A 24,789-nucleotide genomic window follows, 5' to 3' on the forward strand; every position below is an offset into this window, starting at 1 on the left:
TTGTGCTTTCCAAGAGTATATGTACCACTGAAAATAGTTTTACCTTTACGATCCTCAATAGTGCATATATCATACAATATAGCTTTCCCTTTACCTTTTACGTATTAGAACTAGGCATGGCTAAGTCTGCATAGTTTAAACACTGAATTGAACCGTATTCACTCAGACAACCAGCACACAGCCTTCTGTGCCTGGCATTGAAAATAACTGGCAGCAGTTTTAATGACATCCCTGCCCCTAAAAAAACGTTTAGAAGGCATATTGGGCCATTTCTTTTACCTCCGGCTGAAAGCTCACCCTTATTTATGATGCAAGCCCCATAAAGTGGATGTAACAGAAAAATTTTGAATCTAATTGTTTATTACGACTATAAATCATGGAAATGCTCGGCAAGAATGAACATAAAAAGAAAGGCACAATCTTTATTATTCAAAACTACACGAATGCCAAACCACTGAGAAACTAGCAACATCAGTTGAATTTTTTACAGCTTCCGGAGAAAAACCTTGTCTCCAAACTACAGCGCATACACGCATTCTGTTTGCTCCGAATACACAGAATGCTCCTGCAAAAACGAACATTTAGTGTTGTAGTAAAACAAGAAAACTACTTATTTTACTGCACGAATTAGGTACCAACACTCTAGCAATTGTCACCCTTCAAATGTCAATACTTAGTTGACTAACCGGTTAACACTCCTCCACAATGGCGAATAATAGAAGAGCTGTAACTGATTTTATACTGTTTAAATATCTGAGATATGATTTTTAAATCTTGTAGGCAAAAACTACCGTTGCCCTAAATATAGTTTGTATTTGCACCATCAAAATCCGGTGTTCAAAATGAAGCCCTAAACAAGAGAACACCTTTTGCAAAGTTTCCATAAGATGGGAACTCTCCAAATATTGCTCTTAGCACAGCTTCCGTCTTTGATTCAGTACTTGCAAGATCAACAGCTCTGTCATGGCTTTATTGCCACAGATTTTTGCAACCTTCCGTTATCCTGTCTGGTAAACTAAGGCTGCATTTCGAACAAGCTCTTGGCCCGCTGATTTCACACATTTCGTTTTTTTGCTGAGCAGACAAAAACTGGCAATCGAACATATTTTGAGGCGGCTGACAGCAGCGGAGATTTTTTATCTAACACTGAAAAATGTAGCTTGATTGACAACCTACAACCGCCTAAGTGTTAGTTTTACGGTCTCGAGGGACGGCGAGGCGTTTTAATGTTGCTGAAACCATCTGGAACAGGGATGCAGCCAGGATCCAAGATATTAGTTAGCAATGCAACTGCCTCGGAGTCCTTTAAAATACCCCAAGCAATAGGGCCACGGATCAACTCCACCGCTGTCAGTGCGAGAAACCGAAGCTGCGCGAAGAAGGGCCGCATTAGCAGTGCACAACTGTTCGGGGCATTTCCCTCCGCAGGTGCGCCTTCCAAGGTTCTCTCCTCGCACCACTCGTACGCGGCCTTGACGACGGATATTTCAGGAACATTGGCCACATGGGCGAGCACGTAACTAACTGTTTCCTTGTGACAGCGCACAAAATCCACCGACGAGATAACAGATAAACCTGTAACGAAATGTAGTAAAGAAATTGCTCAAAAAACAATTACACAGCCGGCATAGTGGGTGCTCGAAAAACAATTGATGCCATTTGACTACTTAGTATCCAAAACAAATGCTGTGTTTCAGCTACAGGAACCCCCCAAAACATTTACTCGATTCTAAGAACCCAATTTTGTCGATCGCGATGCCAAAAGTGAGGGGAGTGCTAATTTGAAAAACCGAAATTACAGCCCCACACCGGGACTTCTTTACGCGGCCATATGTCGGCGAGACGGGCCAAACAAAAATATAATATTTGGCAAACAGTTAAAACACAAATAGGTAGCGACAGCCAACCCACCACTTAGCTCTCATACTAAGTCACTCTCACTACCATTCGAGTCCGTTGTGCTGCTCAAAACACTGGCCTTAGTACACCACAGCAGGTTCATTTCTGTTACGTTGAAATGGTTTGTAATTGAAAACTTTATAAATTACTTGGAGGCAACATCAACTGGGGCCCGCCTCCATTTCTCTTAGCTCCACCTTGCGATGGTTGCTTACAAAAGGGGGTGCTTAGACTCCCATGCAATCTTTTTTTCAATTGGTTTTTCCGGAAGTAGGGGAGGGTGCTTAGAATCGGGTGTCTTAAAATTTAAAAAAATATGGTAATACATGCAAATTTCCACGTAGCAAAATACGCTAAAATTTGCAGAAAAACTTCTAGAAGTAGACCCACACCAAATGTGCAGTTTAAGCAGTTTTACCTCCCTTATATTCTGAAGGATTTTAAAGGTTCTATGGTTCTGAGAGCGTTGATATCATTACCACTCCCGTTGCTCTTTATACATTGCCCTCGGAAAGTATGAGAAGTAAAACACAAGGTAAAACGAATACAGAAATCGTTTACTACCGCGCAATTAAATATTTAAATACATTAGTTTTTACACAATAGTAATCAGATTGTATTTGCAAACAGTTATGACCTCTTCTCCTTCCAAAAATATATGTAAAAGTTTGTGTTAGACGAATTAAAAAAATGCTGATGTTCAATAAAGGAGGAATTGTTATTTATTTTTCTATAAAACCAACAAAAGGGTAATTTTCTGATACAGTCAACTGCTGTGGCCAAAAAGCCCAATACGCCTTCGCAGTATGCATTTGACAAAAGACTACTGGTTGCATGAGTTTAATTGACCTATATAGGAGAGATATTGGCTAATTGTACAGGCTGCAGGTGGTATTGCTTATAATAAGCACACTGCATTGCTTAAAAAAAACAATATACAGTAAAACTCAAAGTTGCTTTAACCCCTACATACTTATACTACCCATTCATCAGCCACATACCACCATTTTGTTTTAATACAAACATGTCTTTACAAGTCAGGAGTGACGCTTCTCAGCAATGATGCTACATTTACTCTTACCCAGAACTCTTTCATCTACATTACCGGTTAAAATTTAGCGGCACACCAGCTCTCGTCTCCTGAAACCCACATTATACTCTGAAAAGAAGCATATGAATCATGTAGCAAGCAAGCATTCGCCGGAAATAAGTCCCCGAGGAGTGACGTAGCTCATCTCGAGATCAGGTTCATGCTGCTGAGGTGTATAAAACGTGAAATAGGTACTTCCTCATGAAATACTTTGTCAACCTGCAGGAAACATGCGCAAACGCTTCGGTGTCAATTTTTATATGACTTCAGTAAAGTAGAAAGGACTCACCATCTTTAACGAGGAGGGAGAGGGCAGAAGTGTCGACAGAATCCTCACCCGCCGTGACGAGCACGTGATCCAGCAACGCGCAGACATCTTCACTCTTTATGTGCAAATTAATGTATTCAGTGCACTGTGATGCCAGGCTGGGAACGATATATTTCTCTGCTGCTGTTCTTGTACGAAAGGCCTCTTTAACGCTTTTTGATTGCAGCCGGCCACTGTAGAAGTACCTGCATAGTGTCACATTGCAGGAGTAAAAAATAGGTGCTTTATTTAAAAAGGGAGAGGAATCGGCAAAATGATATCAACGGAACCAACGAAAACCACTAAAATTTTGTCCAACTGTAGTAAAAAAAACACATACAGCAGTGTAGTTTTCAAGACCGAGTTTCTGTTACATCAGCACAAATAAACTGTCTCTAACCATCACAATACATTTCCCTTAATACTAGGTAACTTTCAAGCAAGTGTTTTTGGTCTACCAAGGCGGTGTTTTGCGGGAATTAGTAAGTGGCATTTTGAGAGACTCAAGAGTAGCGCCATCTTTATTAAAAGTTACTCATCACGTTTATACAGGCAATGCAGAGTTTACTCAACTATTATTGTTGCTCCACTTGACATCTTCAAGAGGCTTTGGACGTAAGGGAAAAACATCACTGAATACCAAGCTACAAAACAAACACACCTTTTGTAAATACTCTCAAATTAAGCTTCATGGAACCTCTTTTCACCAACGTGTCTGTTTTAACATTTGTGCACACCAAACAATTTTGCAGATGCCCCTCAATGCATCATTGCACATTAAAAGCTAGGGCTTGAAATGTTTTTTAACAGGCTACAAATAACAGCATGTCATTCAAAATATCATGGCAAAAAATATTAAATCACATCTCTCATTGCACATTGGGTGACTTTTTTGTAAACCATTCATCAGAGTAATGCCGAGTTGGCTGTAAGTATTCTCAGGTTTCCTCATTCGCCTTTTTTGTGTTCTTTAATTTGTTTTACTTGCTCTTTCCTCTTGCCATGTCCTCACAAGCAGGGCTTCTTGCATTCCAACACTTCTCTTTGAGTAAATGAACCATAATAATATTTCAACATACTACAAATAAAATCCTTGGACTCCTTGAACTCTTACTCTGTTACTGCTCCCTGCTGAGCTTTCGAAAAAACCACATAATTTTAGAAGGGTTAAGTCCTCAGCATGATTTCCTTAAAAAACCTTGTTCTTCAATGATTGCATATAAGCTTTTCCAATTTTGTACCTGATTTACTTCGTAACATTTTATCCCGTTTTATCAAATACGCTCGATCCACTGGAATACAATGTAAAAAAGTAGTAGAAAAAGGCTGCAAGCACAAGCTCTTTATTATTTCAGTTTGAGGGCTAACCATCCTTTCGTGGTTTTTTTAGTACTCAGTTGAGAAATACTCGTAAAGCGGTTTGGTATTAGTCGTTTTAATGCCGATGTGCCTGCCATTTATCGTAACCCATTCTATTGCACATTGTTGCTAACTGTAGTATTCATACATGCATCCTACAGAAAGTTTAAAGGCGTGAATTAAACAGGCAAGCCTAGAGTTTTTTATAGGTGCACAAATTTTAGGGTTTAGCTGGCATCTTTTGCAAAGGGAGATTTACACCCCTGTTGCCGTGCATCTTGCATGTATTTGAACCAAATGTCATCACACCCAAAGGCGAATGCTGTGCTGCTGCTACAAGTTGTTAAAACGCAATTGGTTCCAATGTGATTTGAGCTCCGTGAAGCCAAATGCTCACCCTAAATGAAATTTAGGGTGGGCATTTGCCCACCCTGAGCAACATTCGGATCAATAATATTGGGCAGAGCGTAGGTAATTACCATCCATTTTTTTAAAGTAGTGCTTCATGTAATTGAGTTTTTCTGAAGTTGCAATACTGTTCACGCATTCCCAGCAAGCAGAGAGCAAGGACTAAAAGTGGTTCACACTTTGTGATAAAAAATGTTAACTTTTCATTCACCAGCAAATTTAAAACGACAGAAAGATTTCTCTATTTTAGAAGTACCTATGAGTGTAATTGTAGCTGTGCTGTATGGAAAAGAAATTTGATGGAAGCTTTCTACTTGCATTCCTAATGTGGTGTAGCACGGGGATATAGCGCAACTTTGAACGACACCCCATTTGTTTGATGAGCTTCACTTCCAATGTGGTTGAAACACGACAGGAGCCCGGTAATAGCCGCCTTTTTATTGTAAACTTTTCAAAAATTGATGCCCTTTATAGAGCAACATGAACGCGAAGCTAAACGCTTCTCCAGCACTGAATGAAATACATTGTTCAAGACGCAGGACAACAGCTGGGTGTTTAAGTCCTATTCTTATTTTCGCCATTGTCGTTTATATGTACATACCGCAGTAGTCCATGAAATCCATCAGGGTGCAGGTCGGTGATAACGACCTTTTCTTCTTTCTCGAAATTTCCGTAAAACATGGCCTTGAAAACGTCACTTTGTAAAGCCAGAATCATACGGTGCGCCTTGAAGGAACGCACCTCGGTCGCAAACTGTTCCCAGTTTACCACAAACTCCACGTCGCTAAGGTCGCTGTCGCAGTCAAGGAATCTATCAAGACAGAACTGAAGAACAGGATGAAGAAAAAACGTCCTCTTAGATTCAGATGCTCTCTCTTGACTACACGAACTTTGCCTTTGTGTAAACAAATGTGGTTGCCCTTTTACTTTGTAAGCAATTGCTTACACAACCGCCCGCTCTTTAACATGTCAAAAATAACTCCTACAGGAATAAAACAACATCAAATGAGAAAATTTTCATCACAATTTGTATTCTACTTATCAGAAGTGAAAGAAAGGGTACAGTAACCACAGGGCCACACAATCGGTTTCGGACATTCGAAATAGAGCAGTTCGGCCGTTACCATTCTGCTGTGAATAAAAACTTCCAAGTAAAGATCTAAGATTGGCGATTTGCGAACTTTCAACCAATCTGCATATTCTTTCCATTTTCTGTCAGAATTATTTCCCAAAAAACACATATGCGCAAACAAATGTCATGACAAGGCACCAGTATTTCGGATCCAATGCAAAAAAATTTTCTGCCCCTAATAAATTGACGTACAAGGTATTACAAGTTTTCTGATAAAATAAATTTATGTATACGTAGATTACGTGCGTACAAACAGATGTAAATATACACGGTGTCCCAGTTATCATCACGAAGATTTCAAAAAACAGCAACGGCATTCTTCGAAGGAAACCTAGTGCATATTGTCATGGGACATGGAAGACGATGACCCATGAAGTCATGGCCCACCATCCACAATGATGACAATGACAACGGCGACGAAGCAGCGGCTGGTATGCAGCCTACGTGTGCTCGCTGATTGCCGCTTGCACATAATGTAAATAGATCATTTATCATCTGCCATGGGTCCTCTCACCTATGCCCTGCCATTGCAGGACATAGGTGAGACATGTCCTGACCTGCCATTGCAAGACATTTTCGTTGCAGTCAATGAGTGGGTGCGGTGAATATCCGAATGCAAGAGAGGAGAATACTGGTGGAAAAGTTATTGCCACCACGGGAGACGATAGAGAGTTGCGTCAGCAGCGGCTCCAGAACAGCCATACTGCCTTATGCAACAAGGCAGTGTCCATAAGCCCTTCCAGTCACGCCAGAGAACTGGGCAGGAGAACGGCACCGGCTTGTTGGGGCGCGGCTGGTCAGTTTGGCAAGTCTCAGCGGATCATTGGCTGGGGAAACAGCTGGAGATTATCATGTCTATGGCTCAACGCGGCTGGGGCGTGCCGACGGGATTCAAGAGCTTGGTGTGTTCGCTTCAGGAGCCCAGACCACGCTTGTCTGGGGCCACGATGGGAATGGACACCGCGCACCTCACCAAAACGTTACGTTACAGCAGGACACAAGAGAGATTAACCATGGCTGATGATGGATGATCTATTTATATTAAGTGAAGGCGGCGATGACAGAGCGCACGTAAGCTGCCCACCAGCCACTCATTCGTCGTCATCGTAGTCATCGTGGTCGTAGATAGTGTGCCATGACTCAATGGGGCATTTGCAACATTGTACTGTGACAATACAGTTTACAGTTCAGTGAAGTAGCGGCCCGTAATTCTATCGTTAATGAAATTTAATTACTAATTGTAATAGTTATTTAGGTCGAGAAGTACTGTCCCAGTCACAAAAGTGTCAATAAGACAGTTGTAGGTTCCCACGACAGGTATCTAACTGCAGTATTCTAAGTAACAAAATAAATGCGTACTCCTTTATTCTGCCTGAAAAACAAACCCAGCGAAATACAAAAAATACAACTAGGCCGGCTCACGGTGTTACTAAAAATACCCCGTGACCGCGCTCCCACCCACATGGTAATCCAGCGCCCTGAAATAAGCTGATTGAAAAGCAACTAGTTCGCCGGTCACACGTCCGAAGAGGAAGTTCATAGCCTTAATAATGGCATGGAAGGAGCAGCTACAGAAAGTTTAGCGGGGCACGTGCGGCACATCAGGATACAACTACGTCTCTCTTTCTTTTATACTTGTTTTCTGTGTTTCATCCTCGCTAACTCAGAGGCAGCCAGTTTGAGGCAACTGGTTTATGGTGCGGGCGGAAGCGCGTAACGTGTTATTTTGATATTTCGCCTGGTTTCATCAAGTAGAATAAATGAGTACGCAATTCGTCGCTGAAAATACCTCAGATATCTCTTGGTATCTACAAGTGCCCCATTTACGATTTATTGATTGGGACAGTACTATACGAGTAGTTACTTAAATTATTCAAATTGCAATTACAAAAACCTACTCAATGCTACTCCACTGTAGTGGAAACATTATACACAAGTTCTTTTGAGTAATGTCAATTCTCTTTTTTAAAGCCTTGGTGCATCATAGCTGGGACAGCCTGTATATACATACACACACACACACCTGCACACATATGTATGTATGTATATATATATATAATATATATTATCACACCGTAATGAAGGCAATAGGCAATGGTATCACAGATTGCTCCACGGTAATCTGAACTGAAGAATGTTTGAATGAAACTTTTATTGCTAGAGCCTGTGACAGTAGTGACGTGGAACACGTCATAACTTTAGCAGCCGACCTGGGTTCGCCATTGCCTGGCATAAGTCTATATGAGTATTTGACTCGACTCCAGCTTCGGCTCTGATGCAAGAATCGCACCAGTGAGTTCTTTTAGGCATTAAAGGGCAAAGACTCGGTGCGGCTGAGAATTTGATGCTTAAGCAAAGGAAATCAAAGCAAACTCCTCCTCTCAAGAACGACTGCGAGAGCAAATCCCATTCGTGGTCCATGGAGAGCTCTGATTTGCTATGGCAGCGGGACCAAGCCATGTTCAGCAAAAAAGGTGATCTAATGTACCAGAGTCCTAGACGCGAGTTGGCTCTGCAGCATCGGTGACAAGGTGAAGCGGAATAATTACTTGACTAGCGTCCCATTCTTACGCTCTCCCCACCACAAAGGTGACATGTCGACATAATCGTTGTTCAGTTAGAGCTACCTTTAGTAAAACTTTCGAATATCCTACAGTACAAACATTTCGCGGGGAGTAGCGGCAGCAGGGCGTGTCCTACTGACCGGTGAAAATTTCACTAGTGATATAAAAATGGCATCATGGTTGTAGCAGCATGAACGCAGCCAAGCCGAAGATGAAAAAGTTTGCCACATCCTCAAAGGAATTTCCGAAGCCATGTTTGAAATGCTGCCTGCAGGGTCCCGGAACCATCTGCGACAGCCTTACTATTTGCCAATTTGACGACGAGCTCCAAAAGAGCATACTCAATGAACGATCCTGTGCAAAAGACGAGACCTTGTAAAGAATAGCCGCTTGTTGTGTTAGCACTGCCGAGTTTTCAAGAGCCCAGCAGCTCATTCGCAAAAGAGTCACTCGCTAGTGCTCACTTGGCTGATGTGCACCGACGCCGGAGTACACACTCACGTTCTCAAGAAGCTAGTAGGAAATACATCCTTTTCTGTTAACCATCCTCCTGTGTCGGCGGGTTTTTTCTAGTGGACATAATTACACGGCCGGCTATGTTACCCACTCCTCTGACATACGCAGATTCCGCGAATAATGTCTTTTGCCCGCTTACTGACCTCTGCTGCCGCTGTTGCAAGACTGCTCGCCGATCTCAACACTTTCGTTACCACCCCTATTCAAATTGATCACCAGTGATCGATGATTCATATAGCCTATTGCGACATGTTGTAGTTGTTTCTTGTACACCTAATGCGGCCAGTGGTTAGTCTAGACACTGCGCTTTTAGAATCGGTTTGAATTTTCCCGCTCCGGCGAAATTCATATTTTTGAAGGAGTTTTTAGCGAGCTAAGTGCGTACGTTTCTGAGGAAGGGGGCGTGGCTGCTGCACTTGACAAAAAAGAATGCAGATCGTGGTTAGGACACATTACCACAATATTTTTTGCCAAAAGGCTTCTGGCAAGTCAAGTACGAAATAATGTCAGCTTTGTAACCCGACTGCATTGAGATGTGATAATTACTTGAAAATGACACCACGTATTCACTAGTGATCTTCGGTTCGGAGAAAGGGCAGGTTTGCTGTCAGAGCGTACTTCTGATGGTCCCCCAAATGTCTTAGCAAGTGTACCTCGCATTTTCAGCCACTTTCCAGCAAGATCGCTTTCGTTTTTGCGTTGCGAAAGTCATATTTGACACTACTACGCAGTTACCCAACTACGAATGGCGCCTTCATTGCCCGCTACTGTTCCTCAAAACAAGCATGCTGCTCGTGCTTCCACTTTAGCTACACCCTATTTCAGCGATACAGCTTCCAATGAAAGTCAAATGATAACAAAAAGTCGTCGGGTACCATTCACACGAGGAGAATGCTTCCAATTGGCCTTTAACATAACCAGCTGTTTACCGGCCCATTTCAGTTTCATATTAGGGTATTTCCGGAGGTCTAGTGTCGATGCTATAAGAACTGTCTTTTCTGACAGTCTCCAACAGCCTTGTATTTGTTTTTTTTTTCGAAATTGTTAGGTGCCGCTGCAATGTACTACGCACGTAGTGCTGAACTTGCATCATAGAACGACGGGGGTTTGGTGAAAGCTCGCAGGGCACGATTCTAGCACATCGTACCTTATTCCTGCAAGCCGGCTACCATAGTGAGTAAGAACATGATAATAAACCGCAAATGAAAGTTCTCAATGATAAGTAACGATCAGAACGCCAACAAGCATCCGACAAAGAGTTTCGCAACTCCAAGCGGACTTTTACACATTGTTTGCTTGCCTTCAATATTGTGCTGGTCATAATCAATGACAAGGTGTTTTTACATCACGCGGAGGCTAAGTGGGGCCTTTAATAATGTCAAACCACCAGATTTCTTCTAGAGAACCATCAAAAATAGCAACATTTGGAATAGTGGTTGGGCTTCACCACAAGGCACAGGCACCACGCAGGCTAACATTTTTTTACATCTGACAAATTGTACCGCGCAACTGAATTTTTTTCGGAGGGTTTTCAAAATGTTTACGTACAAAATGTATTCTAAATTTGTCCTAGTACTGGTGGTTTATTATACACAATTTACTTTTTGTTATTTTTTTCGACGCCTGGACAAAAACCTGGAATTTAATACTTTTTTTCGCAATCATTATTTATCAAAACATTATTAAAACTGGTGTAGTCTGAAAACGAGTGGAATCATCTGGAATTTGCGGCACTGCAATGTGTGCCTAACCAATATGTATAGCAGAGAAAAAAATGTTTTGTTAGACCCCTCAAAATTGGTTAATTTCCCGCGGTAACGAAAGAGTTAAGGCCCGGACTTAGGCGGAACATCAATGCCTTAGTACAAGAGCTCTCGCATGTCCATCCCACCTCACTTGTAACAGCGCCGGCATGTACAGCATTATCGCCACTGAAACAGTCCAGTACATGTCAGGAATTTCGTGCACAATACCCCTAAATGTCGTGCGTTATTGACGCCACAGCGCGATGACCACACTATCGCTTTGCTTGAAAGCTTCAGACAGTTTCCAGCATGTCAAAAGAGCGCAGAAGCTTGTTCACCAGTGACGTCTCCCCTGCCAACCATCATAACTTCTCAGCCGTAGGTCCTCAAACACCCGTACAGGTTGCTATCTTCAGGGCACGGCAGACAAGTCGCCCTTGAAGCAGGAAACAAGGTGCCACCGTACCACTTTTCCACAGTTTATTTTCCCTGAACCCTCCCCTAAGATATTTCCAAACACAGTAAGGATGCTCACCGGTTCATAATCAATCTGCGTTGAAGCGTCGGCTTTTAGGCAGCTGCTATAATACCCGTGGCGACAATAGGCTGAAACATTTGAAACACATTGTTTAATGTCAAATGACTGCAAATAAAAGAGTCTGTCACTACAACACTTGCTTGCCCCGTATTTTGCCCTGCTTTACAAGATTTATTTAGAGGCTCTGAGAGGAAGATCGCCCCTTACTGCCATAATGCTGGCACTTCAAGTGAACCAAGTTGCAAGGTTTAAAGTTTTTGATTGATATAAAAACTGTACTAGCTAGAAGTGCCAAAACAAAACAGTTACGTTTCAAATACTTGCCTAGCAACCGTACTTATGCTCCTGCTCAGCCAGACTGAATACTAATTAGACGATATGCAAAACAAAGCTTCATTTGTTGTATTATAAGGTTGAATATCACTTTCACAGTTTTTATTACCTTCCAGCTACGAAGTCCGCGTTTTGTATCACACCTTCTTGTTTCATATTACTAGCAGGAGAATGCATCGCGTAGGTTAAGGTTAAGTGCTTCGACTGCGAAAAAATTATGGCTTATGCCTGTTTGCCGCGGCGGCCTGAGTTGTCCACTCCCGGTCTTTTATATTTTTTGACACCCTTTTGCGCCCATTAAAATTATCCTGAAAGACGTGTTTTAAGTAGCCCAATTGTACAGTAGTACGTTTTCTCACTTTTAGCAGTCAAAGCTATTAGTAACACTATTTTTATTCAGATGACTGCACGTTGCACGTACATTTTTCAGTTGTATGATGCTGTCATGCTGACAACGCGGAATCGTTTGCATGCGAAGCATCACATTTCGCAATAAAAATCTGTACAAACCGAAAGAAACACCCGTTTGAGGGCATTTTAAGTCTTACTCCAACTTTTCTCGTTGTGTTTATTGCATCATGAAACTCCAAACGTCCAATTTCTTGAATTATTACGTATTATAGATAACCCACTGTTCTCCACTACGAACGGTACAATACAGAACAAAAACTGATCCAACGTTCCTCTTATGGAAGTGTTTCTTTTAGTGGGCTGTAAAGGTTCCATGAAATGCACTTCGTTTAAGAAGCGACCGATAAATTACTACCAGACTAGTAGTAGAAAAGCTGCCCCAAGAACGAAATTATATGTAGCATAAAGCTTTCTATTCTTCACTTATCGCGCTGTTCTCGCAAAAAATTAAAACAGTACGAAAACAGGATAAAAGCCCCAAAAAATTAGTCTTAAAAACAATAAATTCTAATAGCGGGCGTTTGTAGCGCAATTCATAAAGCGGGCATTTATTTATTTATAAATCGAACAAAATTTTAAAGACGCACAATCCTATAACCCCATATGCCAGATTTTAATTGTAACACGCAGAAATTTTCGATATATTGTTACATCAGCCGAGCCGAAAGTCTTGAATGTGACTTATAAGATTTCTAGACTATGTTGACAGCACGGAGTTTTTTGCGGTGACGTAATTCTCAAAGTAGCCTCTCACACGCTTAGTACTTGTATTTTATCATGTGCTTGTTTTTTAATTGTCATAATTTTTTTAAAATGTTAGCCGCCCTGTCGTTCTGGTAATAAGGGTATGAAATTACTCTTAAATACCTACTGAAATGAAGAGTAACATTTCAGCTGCATCCTTTAGTGCCTTCTCCACAAAAAGGAAATTCCTTCTTACACAACAATTCCTGTTTATATTAAACTGTGCCTTTCGTGTAAAGAACCTGTAAAACGTGCCCGTGTTATAAACCAGTACACGAGCACTTGAAGCAGAAAATATGCACCTTGAAGCCCATGCCCATCCATTGTGCTGGAATTTTATTGGCTGCATAATGTCAACAGAAGAGCAAATTTTACTACAAAAAGAAATTGCAGCTGCATAGAGAACTTGAAACAGCCAGAAACAAGTCGCTATTCACTCGCCCTTAGTGTTTTCTGTGGACAGAATTTGTTTCGGCAGCACAGGATTACAATAATCAGCGCCTTAGGTATTTTCGAGAAAGCGCCTCAAAATAAGTATAGCTAGCGTAAATTAAAATTACCTCAGTAACGCTTACACTGCTATATTTTTCATAGGGTGTTGAAAAAGACAGCGTAGATGTTTATAATCAATGTTCTGCAAAACCGTACAAAAAAATGCCCCTACGCAGTTGCTGAAATTAAAGCAGCCTTTCCTCAACCAGTTTTCCCAACGTTAAAGCACCACCTCTGAGAAAACGTGTAGGGTACAAGTCAAGCATACTACATGTTGCAGAGCGCATAGAGTGAATGGTAAGAAAAATCAACAAATTTCATCATTCCAAGCTAAGGATATGCCAAACTACCTCGACTAGAAACTTTGCCTGTTGAGTTTCATGTTAACAAACTTAAACCTGAGTTCACAATACACATTTTTGTTCCGTACAAAATGTTGTTATACATTTTGCACAGAAACGAAGGGTTACAATGAAAAATATACTCACACATGATGGCTTTATAACTTGTTTCCTGGAACGTGATTAGCCAATACGATGGAAATGTCGTGTTGCTAAGGCTTTATTAAGACGTTCTGAAATAAGAAGTGGCAGTAGATTTGGGTTTTCTTTACTCTAGGAGTGAATATATAAATGAAACTTTCTGGATCGGGCCGATTGAAATAAAGTTTGCCAATTTGGTTTCGGTCTTTTATATTTGAGGGTACCATGCGCGAAAGAGGCACATAGGCTAGGAGCGTCACTGCAATCAAGCCCTTCAGAATAAATCTAAACAACCTTAACGTTCAGAAAGAACCACCATTGCACAAAGCGAACTCCCATACTCTCCTCAGAGGCACATTAGCGACTGCAGCTTCGCTACAGCTTCACTTTTCTTTATATTAAAGCCCATGCTAAAGCCCATTTCGAGGACACCAGGCAGGCTTCTGCTGTTGTGCAGTTGTCGGGAGAGCACCAAGGTGTATAAAATGAATGTTAAAACACAAGAAATGCACTTTTAAGCTTTAGAAAACGTTGAAAAATTATTTCGTTGCTCTGCTCTGAGTACAGATATTTCTGCACAACTAAGTAATGAATGAACTAAGTGAAGTAATGAATTCTGTACTTCCATTTATTAAAATTAAGAATCCTTTGAATTCATAAGACTTCAAGAAGGTAGGGAGTTTCGCAATTTTGTAATGACGGCACTGGTACTGGGTACACCTGAAAATGCTGCAAATTTTGCTGAGGTAGCAGCGATAGTGTTGGCACTTTCGTAGCACTGATTGAAGGAAACAAAAATAAGGCGGGTTAGGCGAAAGGGATAAAAATGTCAAAACTACACCGATATTTCTTTACATAAAAAGATGAGATATTAAAAAACTGCAACACAACTGCAACACAACTGCAACTGCAACACGCCCTGTCTGTGTGCCCTTTCTGTAGCCCTGTTTCTAGCGCTGTTTTATAAGTTAGATATTAAAAACGGTGCGCGCTTTGCAGTATGAGAACAAATTTAGTATTGATGAGGAAAACACAAAGTACACATAATCCTGCCTCTTGCAGACAGATTCTTGTATGAAACGAAACGCTTTTACATAAACCTAACCAATATGCAAGGTTATGTAGCGTCCCCTTAACCAGAATATTTTTATTACGTTCTTTATCAGCTAAAAAAATTAGAAGAGAACTCTACACCTGCCCTTTCCTCAGATTAGGGATCCACAGAATACCCTATCCAAATCTTTTTCTCAAACTCTCCCTGCCTACAGGATTATGTCGTTCACCGAATATTTAAATTAGCAGCATTCTAGTGCCAACATGGTGTTACAAAATAAATATACCAGCTAATTTCTGATTTCGGTTATCTTGCAGAAATTAAAGCAGTTTACTTTTGGTTGGGCAAAACTCAACAAAAACAAAGCTCGTACCATAAGCGGCATCTATTGTGAAGGCTGAAGCATAAATTGTCATTTCCCGCTCGCAATAGCAAATCTTTCAGTGTGCTTTAACACATAGAGCAACCTGCTGCTTGGATTTTATTTTCTGCTTTCTTTTCCTCAATGGACCCTTCATATCAGCCTGTTTGCTAGCACAGCATCATGATGCCAGTGAATACTACGCGTTTTTTGCCCACTCAATCAATCAAGCAGAAATTTGCCTTTTGACATGGTAAGCCTAATGTTCATATCGTAAAATCATTCTTAGAACTGTCACATGACAGATGGCTAAAAAAAGATTGAGCACATGCATCAAACAGAATTTTTACCTCAAATAAAAGCTTGGGACAGGCAAGTCTGCGCATCATCAGATATTAGTGAGTAGCAGCAGTATCAACAAAAGAAAAAGAAAGGAACTGCTGCAGAGTCGAATTCTACACCATGTATGCAATTAATGATGTTTTCTTTTGACGAAAATTGTAATGCTTACCTGTGTTTGGAACTAGTGTTTTGTGTAGTATATATGCATTGACAAAGATTGAAAAGCAACTCACAAATAATGGAAGCGGAGATGCGGAACACGAAAACGCCGGTGTGTTGAGATTTCATCGCATGTAAAGATCCCCTGGAGGGCAAAACTGATCCGGAGCCCTCTACTACGGCGCGCCTCGTGGCCCAGCTATCGTCGGCTCGTTCAACGTGACACTTATTCAAGAGAAACGCCGGAGGGCGTCTTCTACGATTCGGGGAAGGCATAAAAACACCGGCCTAATACGGCTCTTAAAAGGCAAAGAAAAAACAGTGACCACAAAGTTTATGCCTCTCAGCAAGACACTTCTTGAGGCTTTCACAGCTTCATCGTGTAGAATTAGTATATTTGACCCAACAAATGTACTGGAACTCTAATCTTCTCGTAAGCGAACAGCATGAAATACCAGTGTGTTTGTGTAGTAAAAAGCATTGCTTTTAAATTAGAGGGTATCCTAGAACACCCTGTAACGGGCCACATAACTTTCCACCTCAACGATGCAGAACAACTCTCGCACACGATGTTTGGCTTTCTAACGCATTTATCAGCAAATATATTCTCCTACGACTGCAAGAAGATATCGATAACCTCAGCAAGACGCTCACAAGCACCACATTGGCATTGTAGATTAAAGGAGCGTTCGACAACGTGTCACACCATAATTCCCAATAGAGTACAAACAGCACGCTGCCGCCAGTACATTTGCAGTTACGTCCATACTTGCCTAACCGATGGTACGGCCACAATAAACATTGGCTCCTATCGATCCGATCGCTTTAGAACACCTGCCATAGGCACGCACGGGTCAGTCATCTCCCCCTGTCATTTATTAATGCTACAGCCCCACTCTCGCCAGTGGTCTCAAACATACCAGATATATCCCACGCATTCAATGCAGACGATATTACAATTAGGACCAGAAACGACTCTCCGGGCGTCCAACAAGGCAATCTTCACCAATCTACTGACACCATCACCTAATATCTCTGCACATGTTGACTTCACTGTGCACCAGCCAAGTCGGCCCTCGCAATATTCGGAACAAGAACGTTGGTACCTTTAAGACTTTTTGCCAAAGGGCATACTATCCCAATTATAAAAAAAGAACCTGGGGCCACCCCCTACAACAAAGACCACATCCTGAAATGCCAATCGACGGCTAACCAATCCCCACAACACACATACTACGTGTCCTCGAGGCGCAATACCACCACGATGGATCGGGGGCAGCATTGCTCCTACGCCTGCACAAAACGGTGGCTCAACTCCCACACCTAATAGAACAAGTCTGCTCTCGCCGCCCTATCTGGCATTGAACCCAGATGAAGAAAGAAAGATCGACAACCTAATACGGAAAAATACAGAACTAGGCATCCAGCCTACGCATCCACAGGGTACCTCCTCCAACTCGGGCTGCACAGTACGCTGGCGGAAGTGATTGAAGCCCACACAAACAGCCAGCTTCAACGATTTCAAATTACCGCTACTGGCCACCTTCGGCTCCAACCTCCGAAACCTAATGTGGCATCTCAATTCCAGCCCACGTTGTCAATCGTGTCGTACCAATACCCAAGCGTATGCACCCCATTTACAACGCAGGTTGCCGCCAGCATAGAGATCGCCTACTGTTCATGGATTGCGGCGCCAATCCCTATGCCTATCACACAAACAACGCAAAAAAATGCACATACCAGGCCCACGCTGTGCATCAATACACTCAACTAACGCCATCACAGCTTCTGCTACAATACCGACGACACCCCTTTATGCCGACGCAGAGACTCCAAACCCTTTGCCCAACAGTAACGCACCTTCATCGGACACCACAATGCTGACCGCCCGCCGCTATGCCACACCACGCGTTAGCTCCAACATCTTAGAAACCGAGCAGCGCTCCCAACGCCCCCAAAGATTGGATTCCTGGTGACATCTCTCATCCTCCGAACGAGGGGGCACGCGCCACCGCGCGCGTGCCACCTTACTCGGCATTCCCAGAAGTCACAAACGAAGTACCGCCTATGATGACCTAACCCTCCACCCCCTTCCCGCAAACTGCCCCGACATCTTAGTGAACTACTGGAACCACCGACGACTCTAACCACCGATGCCCCCCTCCCTCACAACCACTGGTGCCCGCATCTGGCGCCGCCAAACAACAGAGGTACTATTACAATCACACTCGCCTACACTGTCTTCAGCACCGTCTATCCATTCAAGTGTTTATCCTGCTACTCGCACAACACGAGCCGACACCCAACACAAGCAGACACCTAGCAGACATCTAAACCCCGATCCTCATGCCTCCCTCGCCCTCTCCTGATCATTGGGAGCGCGCGCTGGGATGCAGCCAGCTGGAAGGACCGGAAGCTCTAATTTTCCGGAAGCCACGGCCCGCGAACTACCTAATGGGGATGGCTACCCTGGCCACCAACCTTTAACTCCAGTCCCTTCCCTTTTTCCACCCTACATATTTTCAACAGCGTCCCCCTCTGAAGAGCTACCTAAAATAGGCACTTTTGTATTACGGCTCCTTACCCGAGAGGAGCACAGCATCCCATTGTACATATATTTTAAATGAAGGAACGATTCATGCTGTCACTTACATTTTTTCAACGTACCCCCTGCATTTATTTTGTCAAGTTTTTGGTGTTTCCAGAACATCATTTATATTGCCAAAATAATCAATAATCTTTTTTTCCTCTTTTACCAGAGAGGCCAGCAATAGCATTATACTAACAGAGTTATTATTCAATTTATCGAGCTGTCAATAGTATATGAAAAGATTAACGGCGAAGGGGTAACAGAACGGCTTGTCCCTATCATTCTTTCGCCATTTTATTACTGCACTTCGCATTTCGCATGAACTCTCACGGAGGCCTAGGCTCTAGAGAAAGTGGTAGCTGGTCCCAGCTGGTTTATGGCGAAATTCACAGCTGCACCCTCTGGACCCAGCAGGGCCCAGCTGGGAATTTGTCCATAAACCACCTGGAATCGGTTAAGTTAGCATATTCAATGGGGCCTACTTTCTGCGCACAAACATCACACACTTCAAGCAGCGATTAAAAGGAGAAGACCGCCAGGTAACTGCACGTTTTCAGTATGACCTAAAATCCCGAACCCAATTATGACTGAGTAAAGACGGCCGGGAAACGTGCTGAAGGCTCCAAACACCCAACAATCGTAAAGCTAATGCTTAAACTAAAAGCCGTGCCACAGGACACCGCATCCAGCCAATCGGAGAGATCATAGCGATTTTTCGGCGTTCGACGCAGGGTTCTACGATGACGCTCGCAAGATGACGCTTAGCACTGGCGGAAGATATTTCGCTGCTCCTAAACGCTGACCGCCGCCCAAACGCTACATAAACCACTTTTGGTTACACGAGTGATATGTTGAGAAAGGCGACCGCCCAACAGTAACAAAGGGCGCCGCGCCGCATCGGCTGTGCCTGCAGCCGCGGTGTCATGGTGCGTGCATACTGCGCAGTTCGCCGGAAAGCTCCCAATCTCGCCGTTTGTATTAGCAAAGAACGACTCTTTTCACATGCGCAAAAACATTACTTACAAATGCACTGTCCTGCGCTGAGAATATTGCGGAAGGTGAATTTCACGTTCTTTGCAACAGCACGCCTAAGAGCCAGAATTTCCTCGCCAACGAAGAAGAAGGAACGCACGCCGTCAGTCTGCCGAACAGCTAACTGCGTTGTCGCTTGGCGCGTAGCGCCATCTGCCAACTAGATGTGAAAACGTACTCCGCAGGTTCGCGCAACTGGAGACACCACGGCAGTGCTCGAATTCCTCACACCATGAAACTCCACAATTGGATGTCTCTTTCGGCTTTCTGCAACCATTTATCGCCCATGGGACTAGTTTTCAGAGCTACGGCAACCGCTTCTTACTGTTGTAGAGTCGATAAGACGGCCAGCAAAGTTTTACTCACAGTTATTCCTGCGGATATCCTGGGGTATCTGAAGGCGGGAATGATGTCTGCGGCCAGAGTTACTCAATATGTATACAGTTGTGCAATTCCGCTTCAGAATCCGGGCGGCGCTAGCCCGCCAGCTCCGTGGAAGCTAAGGGACCATTCGACACGCGCGGCACCTAGGAGACAAAAACTGAACTTCTATTAACAACTAATATTTAATTTTTTTGTAAAATAAAGATTGCCTTTTAAATTAGAATACATTAATTAGGTGAAATTTACTTGCGTTTTTGCTGTTTTTCTTTTTGTTACTTATGGCAGCAGCCCCAATCACTTGAATACTACTCGAACGCTCTGCCGAGAGACGACAGGCTAGTCAACTTGCCCCGTTCTTGCCCAGGCGCAGGGGGTCAACCAAAGACCTGCTACTGATACGTGGGGGTTACGGGGAGTTTCGCAACTGGTATAAACGCCTCGAGCGCAGCCTGTAGGGGCGCCACTGAAATCCCACTAGCGGCTCGTATCGAAAGCAGCCGCGGGAGACGCCGGCCCTCTCCCTACTGCCACCGTTGCTTTCGGGGCCCGTTCATGACAGATTTACCGTTTGTAGGCGTTGGAAATACATATTTATGTGGAGCAGTCACTCTGTTCGCAAATGTGGTGTGTTTGCGAGAGTGTAAATGTGTGTGACGCGATCTTAGTCTGGTACATTCGGTCAGTAGAAGCGCTAAGTGTGCGTCACAGGTCGGCGTCGCGAAACCGGGATAGCCCTCCTGCGCTGGAGTTTTGGCGACATGCAGCGCCCCTAGCGCCCGACGCCTCTGGGTAGTACAAAAGCAGACGACCCTCGCCGCCCTCCATGTGTTTTCAATTACAACCCAGAGTGAAAGTTGGTTGTGGCGCTTTGTGGCGTGTTTAAATGACTGCATACTGTATGAAATATCCCTGAAAGTAGTTGCAGAGGCTGAACAAAATAATATCCGCTAAAAGAAGCCGATTTGTCCGCTTTCTTTTGAGCGAGCTGTCGCGGTGGTCGTGGCGTGGGACAGTATCGCCAGGTCGGGTGGTTTAACTGTTTGACGACAGTTACAGCCCTCATTCTAGGCTATTAAGTGCGAACTGGGAATGTACGCTGCAAGAGCGTAACTAAAAAGTGAGAGCACACAAGGAAAGCGAGCGGCCTCTTAGTTCGCCCGACCACTTAGTTTTACGGCCACTAATTTCGGAATCGCAAAACAGATTTCACGCTTCTGACGGTCGCGGCAATTTGTCACTGAGACACGCAACAAAGCGGCGTAACGGCGACGCAAACGAGCACTGTTTGCACAAAGTGCGCGCATATATTGTGCAGGTAAAAGAGCGGCGCACCGCAGCAGGCGAGCCTGCGGTCCGCCGGATTCGCTGGCGCGATCATCGCCGATTGCGTCACTCTTCTTTTTTGATCAGCTGTTTTTGAGAAGTCTTTGTCACCTAAAGTATTAGTTTAAACTAGAAATTTCACTTAAAATTTCACTTCGTACGACCATCGATCGGTGAACCTGCGAGTAGCAGACGCCGTCACGGTCCCTGGACTTTCGTCGGAGCTGTAAACGTGTTTAGCGCTGCAAAACTTTTCCCCCTAATGCCAAGTTGATCGATGAAATAGATTGGACCGCGTCGGGAATGAGCTGGTGACCACGTCGCTAAATAATCGGGAGCGTCGAGCTCATTTTGCTTCTGTCAACACGGGATCCTATGGGACCCGCGCAGCTTTGTACTACCCGTAAGTACTGCCCGGAAGCCGCTTGCTCAGCGCCCCCTGGGCAGCGCAGGAGGGCTATATGCATATGGAGATGATTGTGATTCCACTGCCATGAAATTTACTAACAGTGTCTCCGTAAGCATAATATCCCCAGATGTTCATGCCATGGCTATATACACTTCGATGTAAATCAGTTTTGTGCGCTTATATAACCTAGTGGAGCGCTCATACCTGACAGCACGCCAGTTATGCTTGCCAATATCATACCTCAAATATTCATCACTACCCTGGAGATAAATTTCATGAACATTCTACGAAATAAGTGTGATGGTCCTATGAATAATCCAAAATTATACCCGGGATCAGCGCACGACAAAAAAAAATGCTGGGGCGTCTTGTCGTGAGCTGAGCGCCCGCAAACATTCACACATGTTACATATATCCTCCGCGAGCAGGCCGGAGAAGGGCTTCTACAGTAACGCCCGTTCGCGACTAAACGTTTCTTCGAAGCATAGTCTAATGACGCAGGAACCTGCAGAATCTTGCACGAACGGAAATAAGGAGGCTTTATCCTTTTATCAGTTTTGAACTTGTATACATCTAAAAATGCGTACGCCGAGGGATCAGCTGTTAGTTGAAGTCATAAAACTAGAGTGACGTGGACGAGTAGCTTCTGTGTGTGATTACTAAAACGTTATTTCCTCGATTTCGCTCCGCAATTGTACACAACAATACGTAAGCGTCCCCCTCTTCTCCCCCCTCCCCATGCCCCGGGAAATATCAGTGCATTTCGCACACTAGTTGTTCTCGTAACTCCTACCCGGCTTAAGTTTATACGAGCGTCTTTAGCATTTCAGAAGCTGCACTGAGTTTTTTTTTTAATTTCTGTACGAGCTATTTTATTTCTTCCGGACTGGCAGGCCATTAATTTTTCAGTGGTTTATTACAGTTTTGTTGGTTCTTGCTATAAGACCTGAGTGCACATCTTTCACGACGCAGAGCCTTGGAATATACTTAACATTTTCGCGTGGCTTATATTCTTATATACGGCACAAGTTATTATCAGGTATTGGGTAATTGCATCCCCGAAATGTATTTTTCTACGACGCATATATCCGTAATGAGACCGTATTCGTTGTCCGCGCTTCAAAACAAAACACACCTCTCACTGTGCCAGTATCAGGTATAAACGAGGCGACAATAAAATTCACTTGTGCCGGACGTATTCGAAGGTGACAGTGGTGGTATGCTCCTGCAATTCGCCGACGCCCGTAACAGCGGCCGAGAAGGACGCAGAGCCGCTTTCCCGGATAGCTATTGTTGGTGTTTGAGCACCCTACAAAGACGCAGTGGCTTTTGAAGTGGCCTACACGTACTGTTTATTTACAGACTTCACCATAACAAGTTTTTTTAGCGCTTGGAAGGGCAAAAAAAAAAGCGACAGAGACCCAAAACACTGCATGAGTCCCTATGGGTCGCGCAGTGCTAATCCCGTCAACTCCGCGGAGAAGCGGCGGCAGGCGGCGCAGCGATCGCAAAGCTCGAGGCGTATACGCCTCGAGCACATCGAGCGCGGCCTGTAGGAGCGCCACTGAAATCCCCCAAGCGGCCGGTTTCGAAAGCAGGCGCGGGAGTCCCCGTCCCGCTCCTCACTGTCGCCGCTGCTTTTGCGGCATGTTCACGACTGAGATTTATTGTTTGCGGACGTTAGAAATCTATGTTTATGTGGAGCAGTCACTCTGTTCGCAAATGGGGTGTGTTTACAAGAGTGTAAATGTTTCTGACGCGATCTTAGTGTGGTATATTCGGTCTGTATAAGCGCCAGGTGTGTGTCACACGCCAGCGTCGCGGAACCGGCGTATGCATCGACCTGATTGTAGTTACACTGCCCTGAATTTAAATAGCAGTGTCTCCGTAACCGCCGGTTCGTCAGATGTTCATGCTACGGGTATACACTACGATGTAAATCAGTTTTGTGCGCTTACATATTCAGCGGAACACTGATACCTGACAGCACGCCAGTTACGTTTGCCAATATTATACCTCAGATATTTATCACCACCATTTACAATCCAGTGTGTGTTAATTTCGGGAATATTAAACGTAAGTACGACGGATAAAGCAGAGTTATACTCGGGGATCAGCATAAGACTAAGAAGGTGAGCGCCCGCAAACATTCATCTGCTACGTATATCCTCTGCGAGCAGCGCGAAGACGGGCTTCGGCGTCCGCGACTAAACGATTCTTCGAAATATCGTCACATGGCCCAGGGAGCCTGCAGAATAAAGGATAAACTCAAATCAGAGGGCCTTATTACATACCACACTCTTCCAACGACACCTTTCATCGCTTGTGAACTGCAAGCCTATACCCTGTATACTTTCAAAAATGCGTCCGCCGAACGATCAGCTGTTCGTTCAAGTCGAAAAACAAAACGACAGTGAACGCGAGATTAGTGTGTGTGATTACTAAAACGTTCATTGCTTGATTCCGCTCTGCATTTGTACACAGCGTCCCCCTCCTCTACCCCCACCTATGTCTCGCGAAATAGCAGTACATTTCGCGTATGGTTTAGTGAGCCCTACCTATCTTAAGTTTCGACGAGCGTCTTTAGCATGTCAGAAGCTGCACTGGTTTTATTTTTTTTTTTATTTGCGTTAGAGCTATTATGTTTCTTCCGCACTTGCACAGCATGTATTTTTCCGTGGTTTCATATTAGATTGCCTTGATTCTTGCTATAAGGCATGTGTGCATATTTAACGACGTACAGGCTTGGGATATACTTAACATTTTAGCATGGTTTATATTCTTATAAAAGGCATAAGTTATTGTCCGGGATTGGTTAATCACATCCCCGAAACATATTTTTCTGCGACATATATATTCGAAACGAAGCCGCATTCGTTGTCCACGCTGCAAAATGAAGCCAATTAACCTCTCCCTGTGCTAGTATCAGGTCTAAACGAGGCAACAGTAGAATTCACTTGTGCCTGACGTATTTGGAGGTGAAAGGGGTGATATGCTGCTACCATCGCGGACGTCCTTAAGAGCGGCGACGATGCGCGCAGAACCGCGTCCCCGCGGTTGGCTCTTGCAGGCGATCGCGTGCTCAACGAAGACTCAGCTGCTTTTTAGGTGACCT

The 24,789-nt window shown here is 43.8% G+C and overlaps 1 protein-coding gene across 1 annotated transcript in view; it reads right to left on the reverse strand.

Annotated features, from left to right (window-relative positions):
* Positions 1-476: 476 nt before the first annotated feature.
* Positions 477-24,789, reverse strand: part of LOC144139378 (BTB/POZ domain-containing protein 1-like) — a 41,146-nt gene continuing 16,833 nt past the window's right edge. Inside the window, exons 2-6 of the mRNA XM_077671742.1 lie at positions 14,027-14,112; positions 11,556-11,626; positions 5,665-5,888; positions 3,279-3,502; positions 477-1,575 (exon numbers count right to left, since the gene is read on the reverse strand). Coding sequence (XP_077527868.1) covers positions 1,196-1,575; positions 3,279-3,502; positions 5,665-5,888; positions 11,556-11,626; positions 14,027-14,030 — 903 coding nt within the window. The 5' untranslated portion in view covers positions 14,031-14,112 and the 3' untranslated portion in view covers positions 477-1,195. The remainder of the gene's footprint in view (positions 1,576-3,278; positions 3,503-5,664; positions 5,889-11,555; positions 11,627-14,026; positions 14,113-24,789) is intronic.

The sequence above is a fragment of the Haemaphysalis longicornis genome, unplaced genomic scaffold (assembly GCF_048455015.1).
Source record: "Haemaphysalis longicornis isolate Haplotype H1 unplaced genomic scaffold, Haemaphysalis longicornis Haplotype H1 scaffold_5, whole genome shotgun sequence".
In the NCBI taxonomy this organism is placed as follows: domain Eukaryota; kingdom Metazoa; phylum Arthropoda; class Arachnida; order Ixodida; family Ixodidae; genus Haemaphysalis; species Haemaphysalis longicornis.